The sequence below is a fragment of the Leucopleurus acutus genome, assembly GCF_964270905.1.
Source record: "Leucopleurus acutus genome assembly, chromosome: 17".
NCBI classification, from domain to species: Eukaryota; Metazoa; Chordata; class Mammalia; order Artiodactyla; family Delphinidae; genus Leucopleurus; species Leucopleurus acutus.
The window spans coordinates 17,471,240-17,494,345 of record NC_139159.1 but is presented as its reverse complement, the minus strand read 5'-3'; the positions used below and the strand labels follow the sequence as shown (position 1 = coordinate 17,494,345).

At 44.1% G+C, this 23,106-nt stretch overlaps 2 protein-coding genes across 2 annotated transcripts in view; one reads left to right on the top strand and one right to left on the bottom strand.

The window, feature by feature from the left end:
• RDH10 (retinol dehydrogenase 10) overlaps positions 1–12,970 on the bottom strand; it is a 28,036-nt gene extending 15,066 nt beyond the window's left edge. The window contains exons 1-2 of the mRNA XM_082858943.1: positions 12,579–12,970; positions 10,688–10,923 (exon numbers count right to left, since the gene is read on the bottom strand). Coding sequence (XP_082715069.1) covers positions 10,688–10,923; positions 12,579–12,867 — 525 coding nt within the window. The 5' untranslated portion in view covers positions 12,868–12,970. The remainder of the gene's footprint in view (positions 1–10,687; positions 10,924–12,578) is intronic.
• A 1,577-nt stretch (positions 12,971–14,547) lies between these two features.
• Positions 14,548–17,700, top strand: RPL7 (ribosomal protein L7; the record flags this gene model as incomplete). Its single annotated transcript, XM_082858411.1, is given in 8 exon segments — positions 14,548–14,560; positions 14,563–14,593; positions 15,392–15,500; positions 15,776–15,942; positions 16,455–16,592; positions 16,685–16,794; positions 17,129–17,338; positions 17,636–17,700. Coding segments are annotated over 7 exon segments (777 nt in total). The 3' UTR covers position 17,338; positions 17,636–17,700.
• Positions 17,701–23,106: the final 5,406 nt, after the last annotated feature.

The following is a 23,106-nucleotide window of genomic DNA, read 5'->3' as shown; positions in this document are numbered from 1 at the left end:
TGTTAGGTCAGGAGGGTGGAGCCCTCATGAGTGGGATAAGTGCCCTTATAAAAGAGACCCCAGAGAGATCCCTCACCCCCTTCCACCGTGTGAGGTTACAGCAAAGACGGCTGTCTACAAACCAGGGAGTTGGTCCTCACCAGACGCCACATCTCCCGGAGCCTTGACCTTCGACTTTCAGCCTCCAGAACTGTGAGCAATAAATTCCTGTAGTTTATAAGCCACTCAGTCCATGGTAATCTGCTAGAGCTGCCCAAATGGACTAAGACACCCCTGACCCCATTAGAACAAGCTCTCAAAAAGAGACCTAGAAGATTTCAAAATCCTTCCCCCTTACTCACAGAGGCTTTGAGGGCTTAGCTTTCAAGACACGGAATTTAGACCCTTTTAGCCTCAGCATTTATTTACCTTTTAAATTTTCCACATTTACCTTTCTGAAGCTTTCACGCTTTGGTAAGCCTGTGAGAAAACCCTACCTAGGAAAAAGTTACCCCTTTAAAAGTCAGATACTTGGGCCACAAGTTTGGACACCATCAGCTGGCCAAAACTGCACAATTTTGAGAATCCATGATGAGCATTTCCAAAGCAAATCTTGCGCAGTTACCTGGAATTCTGCTCTCAAAAGAATATTATGTAACAGAATAAAGGTTTTATATTTTCCAGGAGATAAGCTTAAAACAAACAAAAGCCTAAACTAAAACCACACTGTTACTGCCATTTCAGTTCCAAGTATTTATAGAACTTTGTTCAGCCAGTCTTTGTAGAAGAGCCCTTTTTATTCATTACTTTTTATGTCTGTCCTGTCAATGTTGACATGCAAACTAGGAAGAGAAGGAAGCTGAGTGACCAAGGATACACCACACTCTTGTCAATGAAGTAACCATCTCAGACACAGACCATGGAAAATTACAGAAAAGGGAGAGAAGAACACATGAATTGGGCTTTGGTAATAAAATTCTAGTGTGGTATTGGGTCTTTAGAATTTTACATGTTTGTCTAATTTATGAAGCAAACTTTCCGGGGATATTAAGCTAGGGTTAATTAGTCATTGCTAAACTAACCGTGCTAATAAAAAAAAAAAATCAACATTTGAAGGTGGATTCTTACATTATACCACAGGGCACAAGCATAAGTGACTCCTAGGAGAATCTACCAGGAGCTTTGAACATGCAGCCCAGATGAGTATTTGTAGAGCTTCTAAACTAAGTCCTAGGCTGAGGGTCTGGGTCCTAGCTTCTTCCTTCCCCAGTGGTGACCTTAGGTAAGTCCCATAACCTCTCTCGGTTTGTTTCCTCATCCATAAAAATGGGGATATTGGCTCTACTTAATTCAGAGTTGCTATGAGGAGCAAATGAGAGAAAAGTGTTTATGAAAGGGCTTTGTAAAAGTTAAGTGCTATGTACAAGTAGAGTAAATGTACCCAAGGCTAATTAAGCATATATTTATAGGCTATTTGGGTGAGAAGTGCTATCTATTTTTGGTTATGTCGTTTCTTCCAGTTCCTGCAATTCCCGGTTCTTACTATGTACGGCTCGCAAGCCTCCCTGCCCTCCACGTAGTGTCCGACCACACTTCCGGCAAAAACCCAGGACCTGACCACTAGAAGCAGCCTCACAAACACAGGGCTAACAGCCGCTTCAGCTGCCTGCCCCCTTCCTCCGGAATCCTGGGAGATGCTGGGAAACAACCGACACTTTCCAGTAACACCACTTCTCGAATCCTTTTCTTTAGTTCTACTGGGGTCAGAAAATCAACGCTTAAAAATACAAGTTACACTGCTTGACGGAGAAGAGTCCAGCAAATGCAAAAATACTAAAAGTTAGTACAGAACTATTTAAAAATAATTTATTACACCTGATGTTTCTCTTTCCCAAGAGATTGTAGAACTATCCCCATTTAAAAAAAAAAATCCTTGAGAAATCAGCAGGGGGCAGTATGTTAATTACAATTTGCAGGTGGGAAAAAAATTCAGGCTTTGAATTTTAAGTTGCACTTGTCCTCAAAATACCCATGTGCTTACATAAGTTACACCACAAATATTTTCCCAGTTACACTGATTTGGAAGTGTTATTTTGAGCCCCATTGTTTAGAATAACACTAAGAAGCTGAACCGTGTTAATATTCAGAAATTCCAGTACTAAGCCATTTGAAGGAAAGGCAAGAAATTCACATTTTTATGCAAGCAGCAAATGAGAAACACTGTGGTTTCCCCAAACCCCCAAAACGCCAATGTTCACGATGTTAACACCGTTGTCACCTTTCACACATCTTTGCGCGATCTTTGAAAGTTTCACAGACCAAGTCACGTTGTGTTTCCGAATGTGAATTCACTGTAAGTGGCTTGTCAGTTGGGCTCATTTGACAGCACTCAAGGTTGCAGCAGTAATTGCCCTTCCTTGTTAAATATTCTAGCAGCACTTGCTGCGGTGTTGAAAGTTTTATCATCATTATGAGAGGATATTCTTTTTTTTTCCCTGTGGTTCACTTAATTTTAGCTTCAGAGCATTTAGGAAAATGGTCCCTGACAGGTGTGAACTTGAGTTTTGAGGGAATTGACAAATAAAGTAAAAAAGAAAAAGAAACTCAAGAACGGGCCATGCTGGGTAAGAGCAAGTAAGAGATGTTGGCATCCTTCTATTGGAAGGCACGCCTGCCAGTGCTGTGATGGTATAAGCCTGTGTAAACCCAGAGGTCCAGGTGATGGGAAGCGGTTGGCCATGTGTGTCAGGGTAAACGAGATTAGGTCCTAAGGCCGTACTCTGACAACCTCTACTCTAAACAATGGTGTCTGAACAGGGTTAGATCACAATATAGGGAGGTTCTCTAAGGTGGCCCTATTACGGGGCCCAGCTGTATGCTTTACCTGTCTACCATATATTTTCAAAGAATGAAGTAAAAGACTCCATCCTCCAAGTTATTTTCTGGTTATGCTTACAAGGGGTCTCTGCCTAAAAGGAGTTTTTAGCTCAGTAAATAGAACTATAACAAGGGGTTAGTTCTTTGAATAGCTAACTACGATAGTAACTTCTGAGATAAGAAATCAACTAATTAAACCAAGAGAGATTCACACATTTTAATCTGATTCCTAGAGTAACAGGCTCAAAACATTGGATTTAACCCATTCAGTTGAGGCAGGGAATAGGTCCCTATTTCTTAAGGACTATCAGTTTGTCATACTCCAAAGATCAACGACAAAAGGCCCTTTATCTTGGGACAATTACTGGCTGTGTGCGGAAGGAAATAAGATACAAATCCACCCTGCCAGCACACCCCCTAGTGGAATTTCAGCATAGTACAACTTGGGGGTCCAAAACCATCCCGGGGATTTAGGACTTCACACAGGCTCGAGCGCACTTTTCCAAGTGCAGAGTCTGTAGCTGCGCCAAGGTCAGGAGCCTCCTTCCCTGAGCGCTCCAGCACAAGCTAGCAAACCGCACACGTCCTCTCTGCATCCAGCCACGCAGGCAGACAGTGGGGTTAGACAGAGGCAACTTGCCTACTTATCTTAATTGAAATAGGCTTTAATTTTAGTTTCTGAAAGAACTAGAAGAGAAATTTTAGATGAATCTGCTATTAATATTCCTCAACTCAAGAAAAAAACTTAAATAAAAAGGGGTTTCCTACTTTAAAAAAATCATTCCACCTTCCCAGTGAGGTTATTAAACTGCTTGGAAAGTGTTTTCTGATTGTCACATCTTAGGTATGTTCAAGTTACTCAAGTCAATTCACTAGAATTTGCCAAAGATCTTGAAAAATCTGAAAAATGGTTAGGGTAAAAACAAACGAAAAGAAAGAGAATAAGTTGAGAATGTGAGCAGTTAAGCATTTAACCATAGGGTCTGTAGCCCTCCTCGGGGGCGCAGTGACCCGATCACGCATCCGATCCAGCGGCTGAGGGCTCTACCGGGCATTCTCCACTCAGTCTTTCTGAAACAGCTGTCCCAGCAGTGTTAGCCTTAGCGCAGACTAACGGATGCTTCCACTTTGACATGCCGTATAGATTAATTTCTACCTGGGCAGACACTGGATAAAGCCCTGGATGTAGAAATAATGAGGGAGAAAAGAATACCAAGTTTGCTTCCAGGAATCTAGATAAACAGCACATAATCAAACAAGAGAGGTCCATTCCCTGAACCAGCAACTTGACACTATTCTACAAGGACTGCCCCCTTAGTATATAAAGACACTATGAAGTCAGCATGAAAAGATTTTGAATGTATTCGCTTTTCTTTCTCAGGAGTAGTGATACATTTTGTCTGAACTATTCAACTTTTGTCTCCCCAGTAAGACAGGACCCAAATGGCAGAAGAGCTGAGTGTGCCGGGCCCCGTCAGGCCCAGCGTGGTGTCCAGCCTGCCTGGTGTTTACAGTCTGCCAGGGGGTGTAATAGGTGATGAGCTTGGAAGGCAGGTGGAAAGCAGCGTTGGAAGGCCTAAGCTGCCATGCTCACAAGCCTGGACTTCACGCTGTGAACAATATGGTCACACAGGGCTTGGGGTAGGTTCCAGTCAGCATCATCTTTAAGCAGGCATATAACAAACTCAAGTCTGCTTAGATCACCCTGGGTTGGGGAGCAAAGGCTGGAAACTGGAGAGAAGTTCAGAGATTCTTTGTAGAGGCCAGGCAAGAGGTGAAAGAAGCACGGAGGAGGATGCGGGAATGGAAAGGAGGGGATCAAAGTACATGATAGCAACAATCAGTCAGGATTTGGTGGCCCATGAATGTGTGCGGGATGGAGAATTAAAGACACTGCTGATGTTTCCAAGCCTGGTACTGGCCACGCCAGGGAGTTCAAGAAGGGGCGAAGAGGAATTCGTTCAGTTTTGAGGCTTGCTGGTTTTAGGGAACGCGTGGAAGAGCTGAGACAGTTGTATGAACTTGGGAACTCTTAGAAATCACAGTTGAAGCCACCGAAGTAAACAGATTACTCAACTAGAGGTGCACAATGAGAAGAGGTCTGCGCGTGCCGAACAGCCATCGTATCTCGGAGGTAGGGAGGCTAAGAGGATTGGGAAGACAGGAAGAGAAGCAGGAGAAAGGGGGCTTATCATGGAAGCTAGAGCACCAGCGTTTCAAAGAGATGGTCAACAGGCTCACGTTCTGTAGAAAGGTCACGTCACACATTGCATTTGGCCATTAAGCAAGCCCCTGCTATTTTTTCATATGACACTGGTTACTTAGCAATATTTTCTAAACAACTCAGATAACCAGACACAGATTACAACATTTATCAAAGGTGTTGGGAAGATTTTTATAGGATGGTTCCCTGCTCACACCAGTTATGTAAAGTGACAGTTTATCATGTCATAGATGTTTATTTCTAGTAGCCCTAGATTTGGGTCCAGCATGTAATATATCAAATATAGAAACTTAAAGCTCAGTGAGCATGTGATCTTATTTTACGTTAGGAAAGAAGGCTGTGAAATGACCCTGATAGGTATAGAGCTCCAAGTATCCACGCAGTTGCTATCTAAAGAGATGTTTTACTCGGTTTTTAACTGTGACCGTGAGAATTAATATGATAAAGTATGCTGACCCTATGTCAATTTACAGTTTGGTTCAAGACACAAAAAGTTTATTTCTGAAGCTCAAACATTTGATTTTTATGCATGTGAATTCATTTAATAACAAAAGCCAGCTCTAGTACAGACTTGAAAATACACCATGAATTTCAAGTTTTTAGTAGGGAAAACAATACTCTATAGAATTCTTAATATTATGCTTCGGAGGAGGAAGTATCAGTCAAATAATTTTATAAGAATAGAAATGTTTTTTTTTTAAATTCTAAATCTAAGAAGCCTTGACCACAACTAGATTTCTCTAACCAGAGATCAGAGGAATATAGTCTTTGAGATTAAAAACCAGTAAATCACATAAGAACTTAAGCATTAATGATTAGGGACCATTCACGAGATATTAGGTGCAACCACAGCACTAATGTCTTTAAGTGCCACATTACTCAGATCTAGCTGGTGGGCTTTTACTTTTCCTGGATGGATTTTAACTAAATAGACTTTAGACACTTGGATATAGATAAATGCCTAATTCAGTAATTAGTATTTTAAAACTGTGAAACCTTTTAAGTTAAGTGGTCTATTAATTAACTACCAATTATCTTGTCTGACTATCATATCAATAGAAGTAAATTACCGACTGACTAGCGATTTGACAGATTTAGTCCTTTACCATGCAAAACTTCTTCAGAACATAAAAGGCCTGGAGTTAAATGCTTTTGCTTCCCCCTTTTGGTTAATCGGGGATCAATTTGCTGCTCCCGTATAAATGCCAAGTGCAGCTCTTTGGTCAAAAAGGATCTACAGATAAACTTTGTCTTTTAGAAATGGCAAGCAACGATTTTTTTTTTTTTAAGATTCCTCTTAAAAAATAACAAATGAAGCAATACTTAATGTTTTGGGCGAAACATGTGTTTGCAGTTGCTATATAGAGGCCAACTCTCCATATTTCAAAGGACACTAGAGAGGTATTTTCAAGCTTTTGCATCTCACCCAGATACAGAGAGAACCTGAGTGGATTGTTTCTCTGACTTATGCCAAAATTCAAGTGCGCTGTATTGTACACATTCTCACGTTCTTGTCCTAACTGTGAATGCTGCACAACAGATTATGCTGATTAGAACCTACCTCAAATCTATCACTTCTTGACTGGTGACCAAGGGAAGGTTCCTAGGAGAGCTGCTGGTGATAGGAGAACACTGGATGGTAAAGTATCACAGCAGACTGGGGGGCTGTGCAGAATAATGCCAAGTACTGCAAAAGCTTCTAACGTGTATGCAAATAGGTTCGAGGTTAAGAAGCAAGGGAAGAACTGCAGCAGGAATCCTCTCCTTGAGGCTCGGCCACTGGTAAATATGAATGACTGCCATATAGTCAAATTGAGCTGATTCAAATTGCCTTCTCAAAGTTGTTAGCCTCGCACCAATGAGCAGAGTCAATACACTACAGTAAAAAACAAGCTTACAGGTAGGGCAGGGAGAATGGAAAAGTTGTGGAGGAAAACAAAAGGAGACAGACACAATAACGAATGTGAGACAGCCTCACTTTGAGATCCCGTCAATCTTATGCAGCTTGAATTAGTCCAACATAAGGCTTACCCTTTGAAACTTCAGAAGCCAGACCCATGTGAGCATTCTCTGAATAGGTTACCTTCTAAATATTTAAGCGGAAGCTTAGCCTATACTATCAAACATTTACTGAGTGACTAGGAGTAGAGTTTTGTTCCTGGCAGGGGAAAACAAACAGACGGCCATAACAAACTGCCTACAGACAGCTTGCCATCTACTTGGGGATCTCAGGGCACAACGAATCAGAAGTTACACCAAAGAGCACGTACTATGCGCAAAGGATGGGGAAGACAACAAACACTGCGAGAGATCAAGGGAAAGAAGAGGCAAGTCATTGAACGGCAGCTTCGTCAGAAAACAACGGGTTGCACAAGATGGTCTCTAAGGATCCCTGCGGCTCTGATAAGCAAAAATGCCAGAAAAGGGCTGAAGTGGGGATGGAGGTTACATGAAGAACTTGAGCCAGGCCTCAAAAGATATGCGGAGCGGAGAAGTGGGCCTTCCAGGCTGGGGGAGTGGCACGAGGCATGGTTCAAAGGAGGAGCCCCCATAGCTCTTCAGTGAACGTCCACATGGTTTCTAGTTCGCTGCCTATGACTTTACCTCTGGGTCAGGATCAACACGCTCTTTATTATGTTATGAACACAGACACCAACTGCTACTTAAAAGGCTGGTTAAAGATGATCTGCTCAAATGATGAACAAGTCTTTGCTCAGCTGATCCACTCTTTAAAATGTATGGGGCAACTTCTTTTCCCCACCCAGATGCAGTAAAAAGACATGCTGGTTATTTTTTCTGGAAGGGAAAAAGCACATGCCAATACATCTGGGAACAGTTACCGTGAACATTTTCACCTAAGGGGACTACTGGAAGGGAAGCTGAATTCAGGTGGTAACTTGTACCACTTAAACCTCGCCCCTCAAAACACACAAAATAAATCACTATAAAATTATAGTAAGTCTTCTTTTAAATTTTGGTTGCTAGAGCTCTTCTTAAAAGGTCTGTAAGTCTTGGCAAGAAGCCAGAAATTCCAACTCTAAAATGAATTTTTTGACTCAATTTAGAAAATAAATTCTTAAGTTTAGATGCTTAGGGGAAAAACAGCTGGAGAATTCAGGAGCCTCCCAGATTTTAATATGAAGTGACGTCATTACTGTCTAAGCTTCCAAGAACTCCCTAAATTGATGTTAAGAGACGTTAAGCAACATCTCTAAGCAAAGTAAGGACTCTGAGAAGGTGGTATGTTCCTCCTTGGTATAGAGATTCAGGTCCACAGTAGTTTTTTTCGTTGGAAATTTGATTTAATTTTCTACTTAGAAGTATATCAACTGATGTGCATTTTCAAAGCGAAAGCAATGGATTTTCTATGCTTAATACACTCTAATTAGCTCTCTTTTTATAGGATGTCTAGAAAAAGAAGCTTCTTTTCTCTTACAAATACCTAACTGCTTGTAAGACAAATTGTATGGAGTTTGTATGGAGTTTCTTTAAAAATTTCGTTATGTTTGGGACTTCCCTGGTGGCACAGTGGTTAAGAATCCACCTGCCAATGCAGGGGACACAGGTTTGATCCCTGGTCCAGGAAGATCCCACATGCTGAGGAGCAACTAGGCCCGTGTGCCACAACTACTGAGCTTGCAGTCTAGAGCCCACGAGCCACAACTACTGAGCCCACGTGCCACAACTACTGAAGCCCACGCACCTAGAGCCCGCGCTCCGCAACAAGAGAACCACGATAAGAAGCCCACGCACCGCAACAAAGAGAGTAGCCCGCCGCTCGCCGCAACTAGAGAAAGCCCGCTCGCAGCAACGAAGACCTAACGCAGCCAAAAATAAATTAAAAGAAAAAAATCTTGTTATGTTTGAAATTGTACAATTCAGCAAAATATTCATGCAGAGAAGGTAGGCAAGATGGTTAAACTTCAGAGTATTTTGTGTAGGTAAAAGTTCATATTTTGGAAACCATACATCATCTCAGTCAAAGGTTATTAGAAAAAAACAATCCTGGTGTTGGTGGTTCATAACTAGCTGACCGACGGCTGGATATCTGTTTAAGGATGACAACCTGACTGAAATCAGCTGGCGTTTCTCTGGCAGCCTCATCCTTACCAGGCTTTAAATATGAAAACTACAGTCTACTTGCAATTTATGTGCATCTTTTATTTCAAGTGGTGGCTGTTTGTTTTACTCAGAATTATAAACACACAAGATTCTTGATACACTGTATTGCCAAGTTTATTCTGTTGTGCTGGCTTTTACTCACCTGATCCACTCCTTTGTCACTTGCCGCCTGTTCCTGTGGACCCCACGGCAGCAAGGACTTATATTCAGTTCCCCACCCCCGGTGCACACACACACAAGCACACTCAAAGCCCTCCAAACTGTATTTGGTAACCTCCTATGTGTTTAAAACATAGATATGAGTTAGCTCATGTCATTTAAATGTTCATTTCTAGAGCTTTGGAAATGAATTAAATAAAGCTCACGTTTAAAAATACAACATTAAAATAAGCTTCTTCCAGGGGCAGAGAAATGGTTTAATGTTCAAGGAGCAACATTTGAATAAGTACTTCTATAGCTAGATTAAGTTTTTAAAACAGTTGCTAAAAAATTAATGAGGTTTAATGTGACCTATTTAGGAGAAACAGTTCTTTGTTGTGTTCTGTTAGAAGGCTAAGCCGTCTGTGGGAGAGGAAAAAAAAGAAAAACAACAAACCTATTTCCTTACCCTTTCTTTATTGGATCCTACCTGCCTACAAAAGAAAAGGGGAAATACTATGGGGGAAGAAAAGCAGAAAGTGGGTCAAGAGTGTACAGTTATAGGGGAGAACTTCACACCTACCATTACTGAAGATAAATTTAGTTGCAAAACTGCGGTTAGTTTTGCCCCCAGAGCAGAAGGCCCTCCCCTCTCATCTATTTAGATGATGTAATAGCTCTGATGATTAGAAGCCGACATGGTGCATGTCCCCGGTTTGCCAGGTCTCACAACACCCCTGCCCTCTACATAGGGACTCTGTGGTCCTATCAGGGTGACTTCTGTTCTCCAAAGAGACGCATCCTCTAAGCTGAGAAAGTGCTGAGATATACCCCAACAGGACAATGTCACAGACCCTGGGGACAGTCAATGGATGGTAAAGGAACTGCCAGGGTGGCCTGACCACTCCCATGGGACCACAAATGCTGATCTCAGAATCTCTGGCACTTTCTAAAATGTGGCTGAGCAGTAATTTGGAAGCCTAAACTCTGACTTTAGGAATTCATAAGAACAACCAAAGTTTTACAAACTCAACAGAAAGTAAAATAAACAAACCCAGGGTTTTATGCTCCCTCTTGTTATTTTTATGGCAATCTTCCAAACTAGTTCAAAATGTTCAGTCCTCTACTCTCTCCAGAAATACTGAATTGGAGGGGAAAAAAAAAAAGAAAACAACGATTTAATAGTAACCGGCATACATTGTAATTCACCGGGGGAGGAGTGAAGTGGAAGTAAGCTTTGTGGTGAAAGAGTGCAGGTGGCTTTCAGGCTGGTCCCGAAGTCTCGCTCCCTCCCAGCCTTCCTGCTGAGTAGGGCCCAGTAATAAAAACAAGCATGTTTATATTTACCCAGAAGTGTGCGTGGCAATTGACCATCATGGTTCTCTCAATGAGCTCATCAGGACATTCCAGAAGGTGATGCCCAGAGACCACGCCAGCATTATTGACCAGGACTGAGACCTCGCCAACCTCCTTGCGGACCCTCTCCGCTGTCAGGTAGACATTCTCTCTCTTTCCCACATCACAGGTGTAGGTAAAAACCTGCAGGTTACAGTGGGGCAGAATTTCTTCCTCACCATTCCCAGCTGTCCTCAGAAGTCCAGATGAAGGAAAAAAAATGGAACAGAGAAGGGATTGGGGGGGGGGTGCAAAACATGAGTCACGTGGCCATCAGTAGGACAAAGATCACACAAAACAAAAATCACTACAGTGAGCTTCAAATTTCTAACACCGTAAGCCTTGCCAATGACGGAGCTTACAGCTGCCTTCCTCCCCCAAAAGTCTTTGGGAATTACAGCAATTTACTGGATAACTCTGCTTAGGGGAAAATCATGTAATTGTGACAAGCCCAATACAAGTCAGACCTCATGGGATCGGCTTCCCGGAGCTAAAGACACCTGGAATGAACTGATCTCAGCCCAGAGAGTAACACCCCCTCCTCCCAAACACATGCACTACACACTCCTCTTTTTGGGGGAACAGTGGCCAGAAACAGCTCTTACTCTTTAGTATGTGCACCCTCAAAATGGAAACTCATCTCAAGGTTCACAAATCAAAATTGTAATTAATGATCTGAATTCATCCAAAGCCAAGAAATCAACCAAGTTTCTGATAAAAAAAGTGGGACTCACACTGGTTTGGTCTAACTGGAGTAGCTGAACTCCCCAAAGAAGCATTCTTATATAAACCAACTTTACAGGTAAATATGCAATTTTACCATATAAGAACTCAATTTAAAAACCAAAAAAACCTTCCCTGGAAAACAACGACTGTTCCCTTTTAGGTTTGGGCAGGGAGCACAAAAATCTCTATTTGCTACCCTCTTACCAATGGTGAAAACATACTAGTTTTGACCTTCGATTTTCTGACCTAAAAGGCAAGTGCCAATACTTTTGGTGACAAATGATCAACATGGGGGAGGGGTGGTGCCCAAGTTAATCTTCCAGATATAGTTCAATGTTTTCCCTGGAAACGAAAAAATTGTCAAAAAAGCAAGAGCCATTACCAAATCTCCCAGACCCAAACTTATGGTCAGTTACGGTCTCCGCTTTGGCTTTAAAAAAAAAAAAATCTCAGATTCAGGTTAGTTAATAAATATCCAGAAATGCAGATTTCCTAAGGTTATCAAAAACATGGAATGAATTTTACAATAGGGCTTGAATCCTTCAAGCGTTTTCCCTTAAGAGAGGAGGTTACCTTTCAATCAGGCTGAGTATGTAACTAAAGTACTGACTTGTCTCTGGTGAAACAATGTTAATTATTTTCCCGTGGCTAAAGTTATAGTGAAATCATCAATGCTGCCCTAGTCTCAGCGGTTCAGACCGCAGTAACATATACACATGCATCAGTAGAGTCTGAGAACAACTTCCCAAAGACACTAGTTTCCCGTTCGCAAACGAGACTGAGACATTTCTTTAGGATTCAAACCGGTGGTAACAAGTTCCCTCGCCTTCCTTAGCCTCCGAGGGCTTGGGAAACCCCACAGTCGTGCTCCAAGGGACAGGACCTCCGTTAAGACAAGGCTTTGGCGCACTTTCTCCTTTCTAATACAGAGGTGATCGTGTTCCTTTATTAGGGGACAAATTCTACTCGCAGAGGACCGGGCTGGGGTGGGGGTGGGGGGTTCTCTTCCTCGAGAGCAGGGTTGACCGTGACAGTGGGGTTTCGGGGCCCTCCAGGGTAGGGCGCGGGGGTGGGAAGAGGCTTGACCCAACAATGCTAGGGTGCAGGTCCCAGTTACCTTGCAGCGCCGCGGCGTCCGCCGCCTCCAGGTCGCGGTAGATGTGGCGCACCATGCCCGCCGTCTCCTCGTTGCTCTGAGTGTTGATGTCCCAGAGCACCAGCAGGGCCCGGCGCCGGGCGAACTCGAGCGCGAAGAGGCGGCCCAGGCCGCTGCCGGCGCCCGTAATGAGGCACACCTGGCCAGCCACGCTCTTTTCCTTGGGCCGCACCAGCCAGCGCGCCGCGGCCAGCACGAACGCCCAGAGCACTTTAAAAGTGACCACGAAGAACTCCACCACGATGTTCATCGCGACGTCCGGGGCCCCGCACGAGCCCAGCGCCCGCGTCCGCGCCCACCCCGCGCCCCGCAGCCCCCGAGATGCCCGGGGGCGCTTGTCAGAGCTACTGGGACCAGAAGGCTGCGCCCCGCGCCCGCCCCCGAGGTGCCCGCCGGGATGGAGTGCGCAGCGCCGCTCCCCGCTTGCGCGGGGCCACTCCCGCCCGGGCTCGGCGCGGTGGCCCCGGGCTGTGCCCGCCGCGGCAGCCGCCCGGCTCGGCGCCTCCTGCCGGCTGCCGCCCGCCTGTCCCGGAGCGCCCGCGCCGCAGGCCGGTCCCGCTGCAGCGGCGGTGACAGCCGCGAGTTAGGCGGCGCGCACTGCTCTCATGGCCAAGCCGCCGCCGCCGCCCGAGCGTCCCCGGAGCCGGCGCGGCGGCTCCCTCTCACTCCGGGGGAGGGGCGCGCAGCGGAGACGGCACGGGCCGGCCGGCCGCCGCGGGAGTTGTCAACTTGATCCAAGTTGCGAGAGGGTGGAAGAGTGGGGTGCGGGGCAGCGGGAACGCCAGGAAGGGGCGACTCGCTCAGTGCAGGAGAGCGCTCCCCAACGTCTTGCAGCTGCCTCCGCGGTCTCGTGTCCCCCTGCCCTGCACTCCCCGCGGCTGTCACTCGGGCACCGGGCTCCGAAGCACAGCGCCGCTTGCAAGTCGGAGCGCTCCCGACCGCCTCTGAGAAGGCTCCACACTCCGCGCTATATAACCCGCGACCGGGAAGAGCCGGCGGCGGCATCGGCCCTCCCTCGGCTCGGCCCTCCCCGCCCCCGGGCGCACCCCGCCCCCGGCCCAGCCCCCCGCCCGCTCGCCGCCCGCTCGCCGTCCGCCGAACCGCGGCGGGGCAGCCCCTCTCACATGGCCGTGGCCGCAGCCTCCAGCCCTCCTCGCACCTCCCTTCGCGGTTCACGCCCCCTGCCGTGGGGTGTCCCGGCCTCCGCCTGCCAGACCGGACGGTCGGCAGTGCCCCGGCCATCTTCCTTTGGCCGTCCGCTTCTCGCTTGTCCCCGTCTCGTCACTTTCGTTAACCAGGGGGCTCTGGGTGGCCCCACCTGCGATCAGGCGCTGCGGAAGACAGCCCTGCAGGCTGGAGGAACGAAGAGAAGGACCTCGGCAGCGCGGCAACGGGCGTGCCAGTCTTCTACTGGGGCTGGCAAGGAGCCGAGAAGGCGGTCAAAAGCCGGCAGCAACTTCGAATCGTAGGCTTTGGAACGTAGGCTCAAAGGCTCTCAATTTCCCCGGCTGGAATCACCACCGCCGTGGTTCCCTACCGACCCGGTCAAGCGTTGCCCTCCCGCCAGGCGGGCCGTGAAAGTGATGCATGCCGGGATTTGTAGTTCGCGCCCCGGTCGCGCGTCATTTGCATATATTACTGGGTAGAATTCGAGCCGTATCCTGTCAACGCAGCCCAGGGATTAGGACCCCGAGTAGTCAAGGTACTGGCACTCTTTGCTCTCATCATATTGGTTAAAGAGTCTAACCAATGCATTAATTTTTCCCATACAGATTTTACTTGAAACTTGATCGTAAGAGGCTGAATCAGGCAGTTCTTAATTCTGCTTCTGCAATACGAGTTCTCAGTTCTGAGTTTTTTTCTGGCTTATCCTGGGACACCTATGAGTCTTGGGGCTTCACGCTCGCCGTCTTTAAGTGGAACAGCGCGCATGCGCCAACTTCCTCTTTCCCGGCTGGAACCATGGAAGGTGCTGAGTAAGTTTCTCCTCGTCCTTTCGAGAATCCTTCTCCATCCCCGAAACCAGAGGCGTTTGTCTCACTCTCTCTCGTTCTATCTGTAACCTGTCTCTTTGTCGACTTACCTGTGTGTTTGTGAAGTTGTGTGACACTCCTGGGGGTCTTAGGCTGAAATGGGCTTCAGCAGGCCTTGGGGCGAGGTTTTGGAGTTACCGGGAACGAGGTGTGAGAGCTGAATATGTGCGGAACCGACAGGTTGTCCCAGTCTCTCGTCTTTTGAAGGAGGCTCAGAATCTCTGAATGGGGTTCTTTTTCCTTAGCTGGCATTTGTCCGAAGCGTCCCTGCTGTCAGGTCTTTGCTTACAGCATATGGAGTTTGAGGCTTGAACCAGGGTTGTCGTTGGGGGTTTGTTTGAGGTTTTTTTTTTTTTTTTCTCTCTCTTGAGACTCTTAAGTCCTCTTAGACTCACACTCACTAATAGTCTAGGGATCAGTGTCTTGCGGCAGCCTTTTACTCTGCACGGTTTGCTCTCGGCATTTTTGTTGTCGTGGGACCCCGGGAGTGATGGTAGATTAAATGTGAATTTGTTATTTTTGTGAATCGTTTAAAGAAAGTGGTCCGTGTTAAACGTAAAGATTACTGGCATAGGAATTTTCTAAAATCTACCTCTTACACCATAGCACGCTACAGCGGTTAAAGAAAGGTACGTTTGAAGTCAGTGGTGATAGTAGTGTTAAGAGAGAGCGCTCAGTACAGAATGGGAGTGCTGCAGTGCTGTGAGCTTTCTGAATTAACGCTCTGTCTGCTAATGTTAGGGAGAAGAAAAAGAAGGTTCCTGCTGTGCCAGAAACCCTTAAGAAAAAGCGAAAGAATTTCGCAGAGCTTAAGATCAAGCGCCTGAGAAAGAAATTTGCCCAGAAGATGGTAAGTAAACTTTTTTGAGGCACCAAGTTAAAAGGCCCTACGATTGAAAATGAGGTGAATGTTTTTCACAAGGCTTGTTTACTTCAGCTTCTGTACCAGTGAGCGTGGTTGATTTAGAACGACTTTTCTAAATGAAGTTAGTTATCTCCCTCTTGCAATGTTAACGCATATTGTGGTGAGAAAGCTTGAAGGGAAGGGTTTTCTTGGAAAGGACTGATACTGCTAGTTGTATTCGGGAGCTAAAAAGCAGATGAACAACTGATGTTGGTTTTCAGCTTCGAAAGGCAAGGAGGAAGCTCATCTATGAAAAAGCTAAGCACTATCACAAGGAGTACCGGCAGATGTACAGAACTGAGATTCGAATGGCTAGGATGGCAAGAAAAGCTGGCAACTTCTACGTACCCGCGGAACCCAAATTGGCATTTGTCATCAGGATCAGAGGGTAAGTTCAGTTTTTACTGCATTCTGGTTTTCAAGGGAAAGCTACACAATCCCAGTAAAATTTCACAGTACTTGTGGGGACCTTGGTTGTAAAACATTGGAATGAAAATATTTGGGTGGTGAGGAGAGTAATTTAGTGATTGTAAGCCCTGTGCCCAAAGCATCTGTCCATTCTCGAATTGAGCACTTGGAGATTACCTTCAAAAGCAGTTAAATTGGAGCCTCATAAGTGCTGTGACAAAGATGTATGCAAAACTAGAAGTAATAAGAGTGTTAGGGAAAGTTGTGAACGTGAAAGGTATGTGTCAAAAGACAGTTTACTTGCAGGGGAGGCAAGCTGGCAGAGGTAATAGAATACAGCTAACTAAAGGGAAAAGTCGTCTTTGTAACATGCGAGGATTCTTATTTAGGTGTGACACGTGTTGCCCAAAATTGTAATAGTTAGTTTCTCATCTTTTACTAGTAAAAATTCTGATAAAAGCTAAATGAATTTTTTGTATTTTTTCACTGCAGTATCAATGGTGTGAGCCCAAAGGTTCGAAAGGTGTTGCAGCTTCTTCGCCTCCGTCAGATTTTCAATGGCACCTTTGTGAAGCTCAACAAGGCTTCAATTAACATGCTGAGAATTGTGGAACCATACATTGCATGGGGGTAGGTGTCTTTGATTTCTGTTTGGTAAACTGGCAGGTGTTTTGACAGTGATAGTCTTATTGGGTCATTTATATCTGTATTTCCATATTTAGGTACCCAAACCTGAAGTCAGTAAATGAATTGATCTACAAGCGTGGTTATGGCAAAATCAACAGGAAGCGAATTGCCCTGACGGATAACGTGTTGATTGCTCGATCTCTTGGTAGGTTCTGCCTCGTGGGGAAAAGTTACTATTATTAATTATAAAAGTTATTGTATCAGACAAAATGATATTTTTTGGCATCTTGTGGCCTGATTTTTCTCACTATTATGCATCTTCCTTTATTCCCTACAATATTTATGAAAAATGGAGGTATGATTTCATTGGCTTGAGTTGTATCTTTGTAAATAAAGTCATGTATTTCCTTCTTTGTTACTTTACTCTTGATTTACTTCTAATTCTTTATGTCACAGCCTATCTTAATGCCTTAAAAATTTAATAGTCTGAAAATAAACAGTTTTAGTAAGTCTAAATCATCTTGATGATTTATGTTCAGGCAAATACGGTATTATCTGCATGGAGGATCTGATTCATGAGATCTATACTGTTGGAAAACGTTTCAAAGAAGCAAACAACTTCCTGTGGCCCTTCAAATTGTCTTCTCCACGAGGTGGAATGAAGAAAAAGACTACCCATTTTGTAGAAGGTGGAGATGCTGGCAACAGGGAAGACCAGATCAACAGACTTATAAGAAGGATGAACTAAGGTGAGCAGCTACATCCTGAAAGAAGTTTACTTAATACTGGAGGAAAAATGACTATTGTGGTAAGGGTTTGGTTTGAGTTCTAAGCAGTATTTAGTGGGGCGGGGGGGGCATCAACCATCATATATGATCGCAGTTGGTTTGGTTTCTCCTTTTGAGGACATTTATGGAGGAAAGAAAAAGCCTTTTTTTTCTTCCTACTTAATAGTGGAAACTGAATTGGTGTTTCTTATAACTTCCTGGTTTATGTTAATTCTTAGTTATTAAGGTGTTTAATGGGTTTTTTTCCCTTCCTTTCAGGTATCTACCATGATTATTTTTGTAATCCGGTCAGTTAATAAACAGTGACTGCTCTCAAATTGAAATGTATTGTTGTCTTGGTGACTTTTTATCTTTTCTCAGCCATCCCCTAACTATTGTGGCAAATCTTGGTGTGACACAGTTAAGTCAAATCAACAGCCTGTTGCGTGTAAAACTTAGGGTCCAGTTTGTATCTTGTGAAAAACATTCCTGGGGTTTATTGAAGATTTTCCTGTACGAAGTCCTGATTTTTCACTTTTGAGTTGGCCAAAATGGGTCTATTCTAAGAAAGCCCATTTCACAGGCCTTTGTGCATGAGTAAAGGTTCAGTTTACAAATAAAAATCCGTTGCTGAAATTCCATTTTCTCAGGCTTTGGCTTGCCTATAAAGTAGTGAGTAAATGTGTCATTTTCTTTTTGCATTTCACTTTTATGTTTTTGCTTTGCATCTTCAACCCATACTTAACGTGAGTTCCTAATAATTCCACTACGTATTGTGTATATCAAGAAGGAAGAAATGAAATGTGCCCATGGATGCAATTTATTTGGAGCACCTAAAGAACTCATGAGAATACTAGTGAGCAAAAACTTGAAATAGAAAGGCTTTTATAAATAACATTCCCTGTATATTTTTATGTATCATCTCACCTAGGCTAACAAACCTGAAAGTTTTAAGTGTAGTGTAACAGGAAGTACATAAAATAAAAGTAAAAAGGTTTATGATTCTCACTGATAGCGCCAAGGTTATGATGCCGTATGAAATAGATGCCCTATTCTTTTGATTTTGTTGCACCAGAATCATCACTTTAGTATTTGAAAGTTGCTAGACAAATACATTTAAATTCTTGGATGTTGGAAGCTATTTGGATTAGTGAGTTTAGGGTCAGTGAATCCTGGAGGGAAATCAAGGTTATTAGTTTATAAAACCAATGTTACATGTATACGTGTCTATAGTGTTTTGCAAGAAATTTAATATCTTGGTAAACGGTTGGATCAATGTATAACAAAATCATACATTAATCTCTTGGTGGAGCCTAAAAGTCTTTAAGTTTTGAAATTACCTGTTTTGTTTTACTGCTTTGGTAGGTAACTACACAGTATAGCCCACGAGTCTTTGCACAACCAGTATTCTGAACGGTAGGAGTGGCTCAGAAGAAAACATGTAATTACTGTAATAAAGTTGATCAGGTGACATATTGCTAACTACCTAGGCATGTAGGATTTGGAATAGTAATAGAAATGGCATTTTATATATGGGATGGTGGTATTTAATAATGTTTTTTTCAAAAGAATTAACTTTTTAAGAGCAGTTTTAGGTTCACAGCAAAGCTGAGTGGAAAGTACAGAGTTTCATTATACCCTCCTGCCCCTAAACAGCCCGTCTCCCCCACTCTCAGCATTGAGTGGCCCATTTTTTGCAGTCCATGGATGTTGACACATCATTACCCAAAATAGCAAATACTGGTGAAGCAGGTGAGGGGTATAGGAAGGTCTGTAGGTATATGGAGGGGAAAGAAACAGTGTTTGGGCTGTACATGTCCTCTGCAGACACGTTTGTTTTCAGTCCTGGAAATTCACTGTCCACATAGTTTCCGAATGTGGCTAGAGGACCAGAGGATGGGGAGATGTATGAGAGAGTTTGGAAGTGGGGAGGACATCTGGGAATGTGGTAGATAACTAAAGCAATGGGAATAAACAAAAAAAGCATGCTGTCAGGTGACAGTTACAGCTGTCAGATTGCTAGGGAGTGAATTGGGATAATCATTTGCCTGCACAGGATTGTAAGGATTAAAACTGAACATGAGAATATTTTGTGAACTATTAGAACCTGTTGAAATGCACCTTAATATCTTATTAACTCCCCTGAAAGTGGTGTCACTTTCTACAAGAGATCATCCACATCCACTAGAAGGCTAAGCAACCTCTGATGAAAGTCTGGGCCACCCAGGTTCTACTTATACAAAGATTCACTTCACATAAGTACATTGCCTTTTTGTACCCTTCAGAGTTCCAGCTTTATTAGGTCTTCCCCTAGCTACCCTAGTTTAGTTGTTCCCGGTGTTTCCTGGTCTTGCTTACCTTTGAAGGTTAACTGGATTAAGAATGCTGGCTCTGGAGCCAAACTGCATGAATTCATATCCAGCTTCCACTTAATAGTTTGAGCCATTAAATTACTTCATCTCTGATTCCTTACCAGCAAAATGGGGGAAATAATAGTACCTAATTTCATAGGATTTTAGTGAAGATTAAATATGTCAGGTCATGGAAAATGCTTAGGGCAGTGCCTGGCCCAAAGTGCTAAGTAAACGCTGTCTGCTGTGTAACTTGAGCACTTAGCAGGGGTGTACAAAGGAAAATAGCCTCTGCTTTCTTGTGTTAGTGGGCAAGATAGACTTAACACAAATATAAGTGCTACACAAGGATGTCTAGGATGGGACAGATTCTTGAAGTGTCATTGGGGACCACCTGATGTCAAGGGGAAGATTGACAACTTTCTGTTCCCGCTGTTTTCCTTTACAGATTTGGTATCAAACTAGACAAAACATACACGTGCCTCATTCAAGTGCTCCCTTCTCTTCAGCAGTTAGCTTTTTAAGGTGGGCTTTTATTCATCCTACCCAGTACCTGACATAACTTATAGTAGGCACTAAGTATTTGTTTTCTATCACTGCTGTCACAAATTACCACAAACTTAGGTGACTTAAAACACAAGTTTCTTAACAGCTTTGAAGGTCAGAAGTTCAAAATCAGTTTCACTGTGCTAAATCAAGGTGTCAGCAGGCCTTCCTGCCTTCCGGAGCCTCTAGGGGAGAATCCGTTTCCTTGCAGTTTCCAGTTTCTAGAAGCTGCTTACAATTCTTGGCTTGTGGCCTCTTCTCCATCTTCAAAGTGTAACCTCTGTTTCCATCCTTCCATCATCTCTGGCTCTGATCTTCCTGCCTCCCTCTTTTATGGACTTTTGTGATTATGTTGGGCCACCCAGATAATCCAGGATAATTCCCCATCTCAAATTCCTTAATACTGAATATAAGTACATCTGCAAAATCTACATAAGGTAGCATATTCACAGGTTCTAGAAATCAGGGCAGGGAGATATTTGAGAGGGCCATTCTTTGATCTCTAATTTATGGCTCCCAGGTATATTTTTTCTTGTTCCTCAAAAATGAAAACCTTCTAATGTACGGTCTTGGCACTTGAAATCTTGTGTCTGGAACACTCAGCCCTGAGGAGGTCTGTGTACTTGGCTTTTTCATTCTGGATAAAGATCTCTGACATCTCTTCATGTAACCTTGTTTTTTGTTTTTTTATAGTATCTTCTACTATCAGAAATCATTTTTCCATTTACTTGTTATCTGTTACTTTTCCCAGCCACTCAAGATTTGAGTATCAGGTTTGAGTCTTAGCCTCCTCTATTCCAGCAGTTAGAGAACAATGCCTAGTGCATTGCAGGTCCTTTGCTTTTTTGCTTGAGTGAATCAAGCCTTTTATGGACAATAGCCATTTAAAATTTTGCATCTCCAGTGTTAGCACATTTTAGTCCTTGGGTGTTTGGGTGGGGAGTGGTGAGAAGAGGAGTGGAAGCTTATGGAGATTAGATAGATATTGTTTTACTCAGGAGGACTTGGGAAAATGAGTTTTATCGTGTAGGGGTAATAGTATGTGAAAATATGTTAGAGGAATATAGGAGATGGTTCCTGCTGTGAGAATTAGGAAGTTTCACAGAGGAGGTCGAATTTGGGCACCTGTTGGTAGAACAGCATGAGCCAAGGCAGAGAGTTGGGTAAGTGTCAGTGAGGGGTGTGGTAGCCAAGAGGAGGGGACAGCAAACTCAAAACAGACCGATTTAATAAACATTTGGTCATATATTGAGGGCTAGTGTACACTTAATCCACCTTATCCTGGGTGGGTGGTTCTCCACTGTGAGTGCAACTCCAGAACTGAATTCTTAATTGGTTTGGGGATGGGCCCAGGCTTTTTCCCTTTAAAGTCTCCATGTGATTTTTTTTTTAACATCTTTATTGGAGTATAATTGCTTTACAATGGTGTGTTAGTTTCTGCTTCACAACAAAATGAATCAGTTATATATATACATATGTTCCCATATCTCTTCCCACTTGTGTCTCCCTCCCTCCCACCCTCCCTATCTGACCCCTCCAGGCAGTCACAAAGCACCGAGCTGATCTCCCTGTGCTATGCGGCCACTTCCCACTAGCTATCTACCTTACGTTTGGTAGTGTATATATGTCCATGCCTCCCTCTCGCTTTGTCATAGCTCACTCTTCCCCGTCCCCATATCCTCAAGTCCATTCTCGAGTAGGTCTGTGTTATTCCTGTTTTACCCCTAGGTTCTTCATGACTTTTTTTTTTCTTAAATTCCATATATATGTGTTAGCATACGGTATTTGTCTCTCTCTTTCTGACTTACTTCACTCTGTATGACAGACTCTAGGTCTATCCACCTCATACAAATGGCTCAATTTCGTTTCTTTTTATGGCTGAGTAATAGTCCATTGTATATATGTGCCACATCTTTATCCATTCATCCGATGATGGACACTTAGGTTGTTTCCATCTCCGGGCTATTGTAAATAGAGCTGCAATGAACATTTTGGTACATGACTCTTTGAATTATGGTTTTCTCAGGGTATATGCCCAGTAGTGGGATTGCTGAGTCATATGGTAGTTCTGTTTGTAGTTTTTTAAGGAACCATGTGATTTTTTAATGTGCAGCCTATTCTATTAGGGAAGTATACCACTGTCCCCATTTTTTAGACGAGGGGCTAACTTTCCCGTCTCCCACGGTCACACAACTAAGTGGTTAGGTTCCAGGTCTAATGTGAGTTGGTTTTCTTAACCAGAGGAGCTAGGAAATGTTGGTATCAAACTTAATGAAAACAAAAGTGGTGTGCTGAGAGCAGTTTCAGGAGTTCTGTGGGATTCGAAACCACAGCCCAAGTTTGCAGCCCTAGTGGAGGGGTCAAGAAATGAAGACAGGGTTTGGAACAACTTGGCAAGAGTATATATACATAGGCTAAGCCACTACTGTCTTAGGCCGCTAGGCTTCCCAGCTAGGGAGGATACGTGCGCCGAGACTTTCACCAAAGAACCTCGACAGTGGAGGCGTAGAACGCGGAATCCGAGAGCGCACGATGAGGGAACTCCAGAAGGCTACGTCACTTGCCGAAGATTGCTCTAGTCAGGTACTGCTGGTCCACTCTCAGCAGTACTCTGGAGAGCCTGGTTAGTTTGAATCTTAAGAATGCAACCCAGAGAACCGAACCTCACCAACCTTGTCCAACTGCCCACTACCCACCCTGTCTACAGTGGGTGGCGCCACTTTCGTGCCGCACTGACCTGGTGTCACGACTGAGGCTCGTTTCCGCAGCCTCCTGCCACCCCAACCCCTGCAGCCGTGACTCCGACTGCGGCGGCCCCCTACAGTAGTCCAGTGAGTCCTAGCGGTCTCCCCA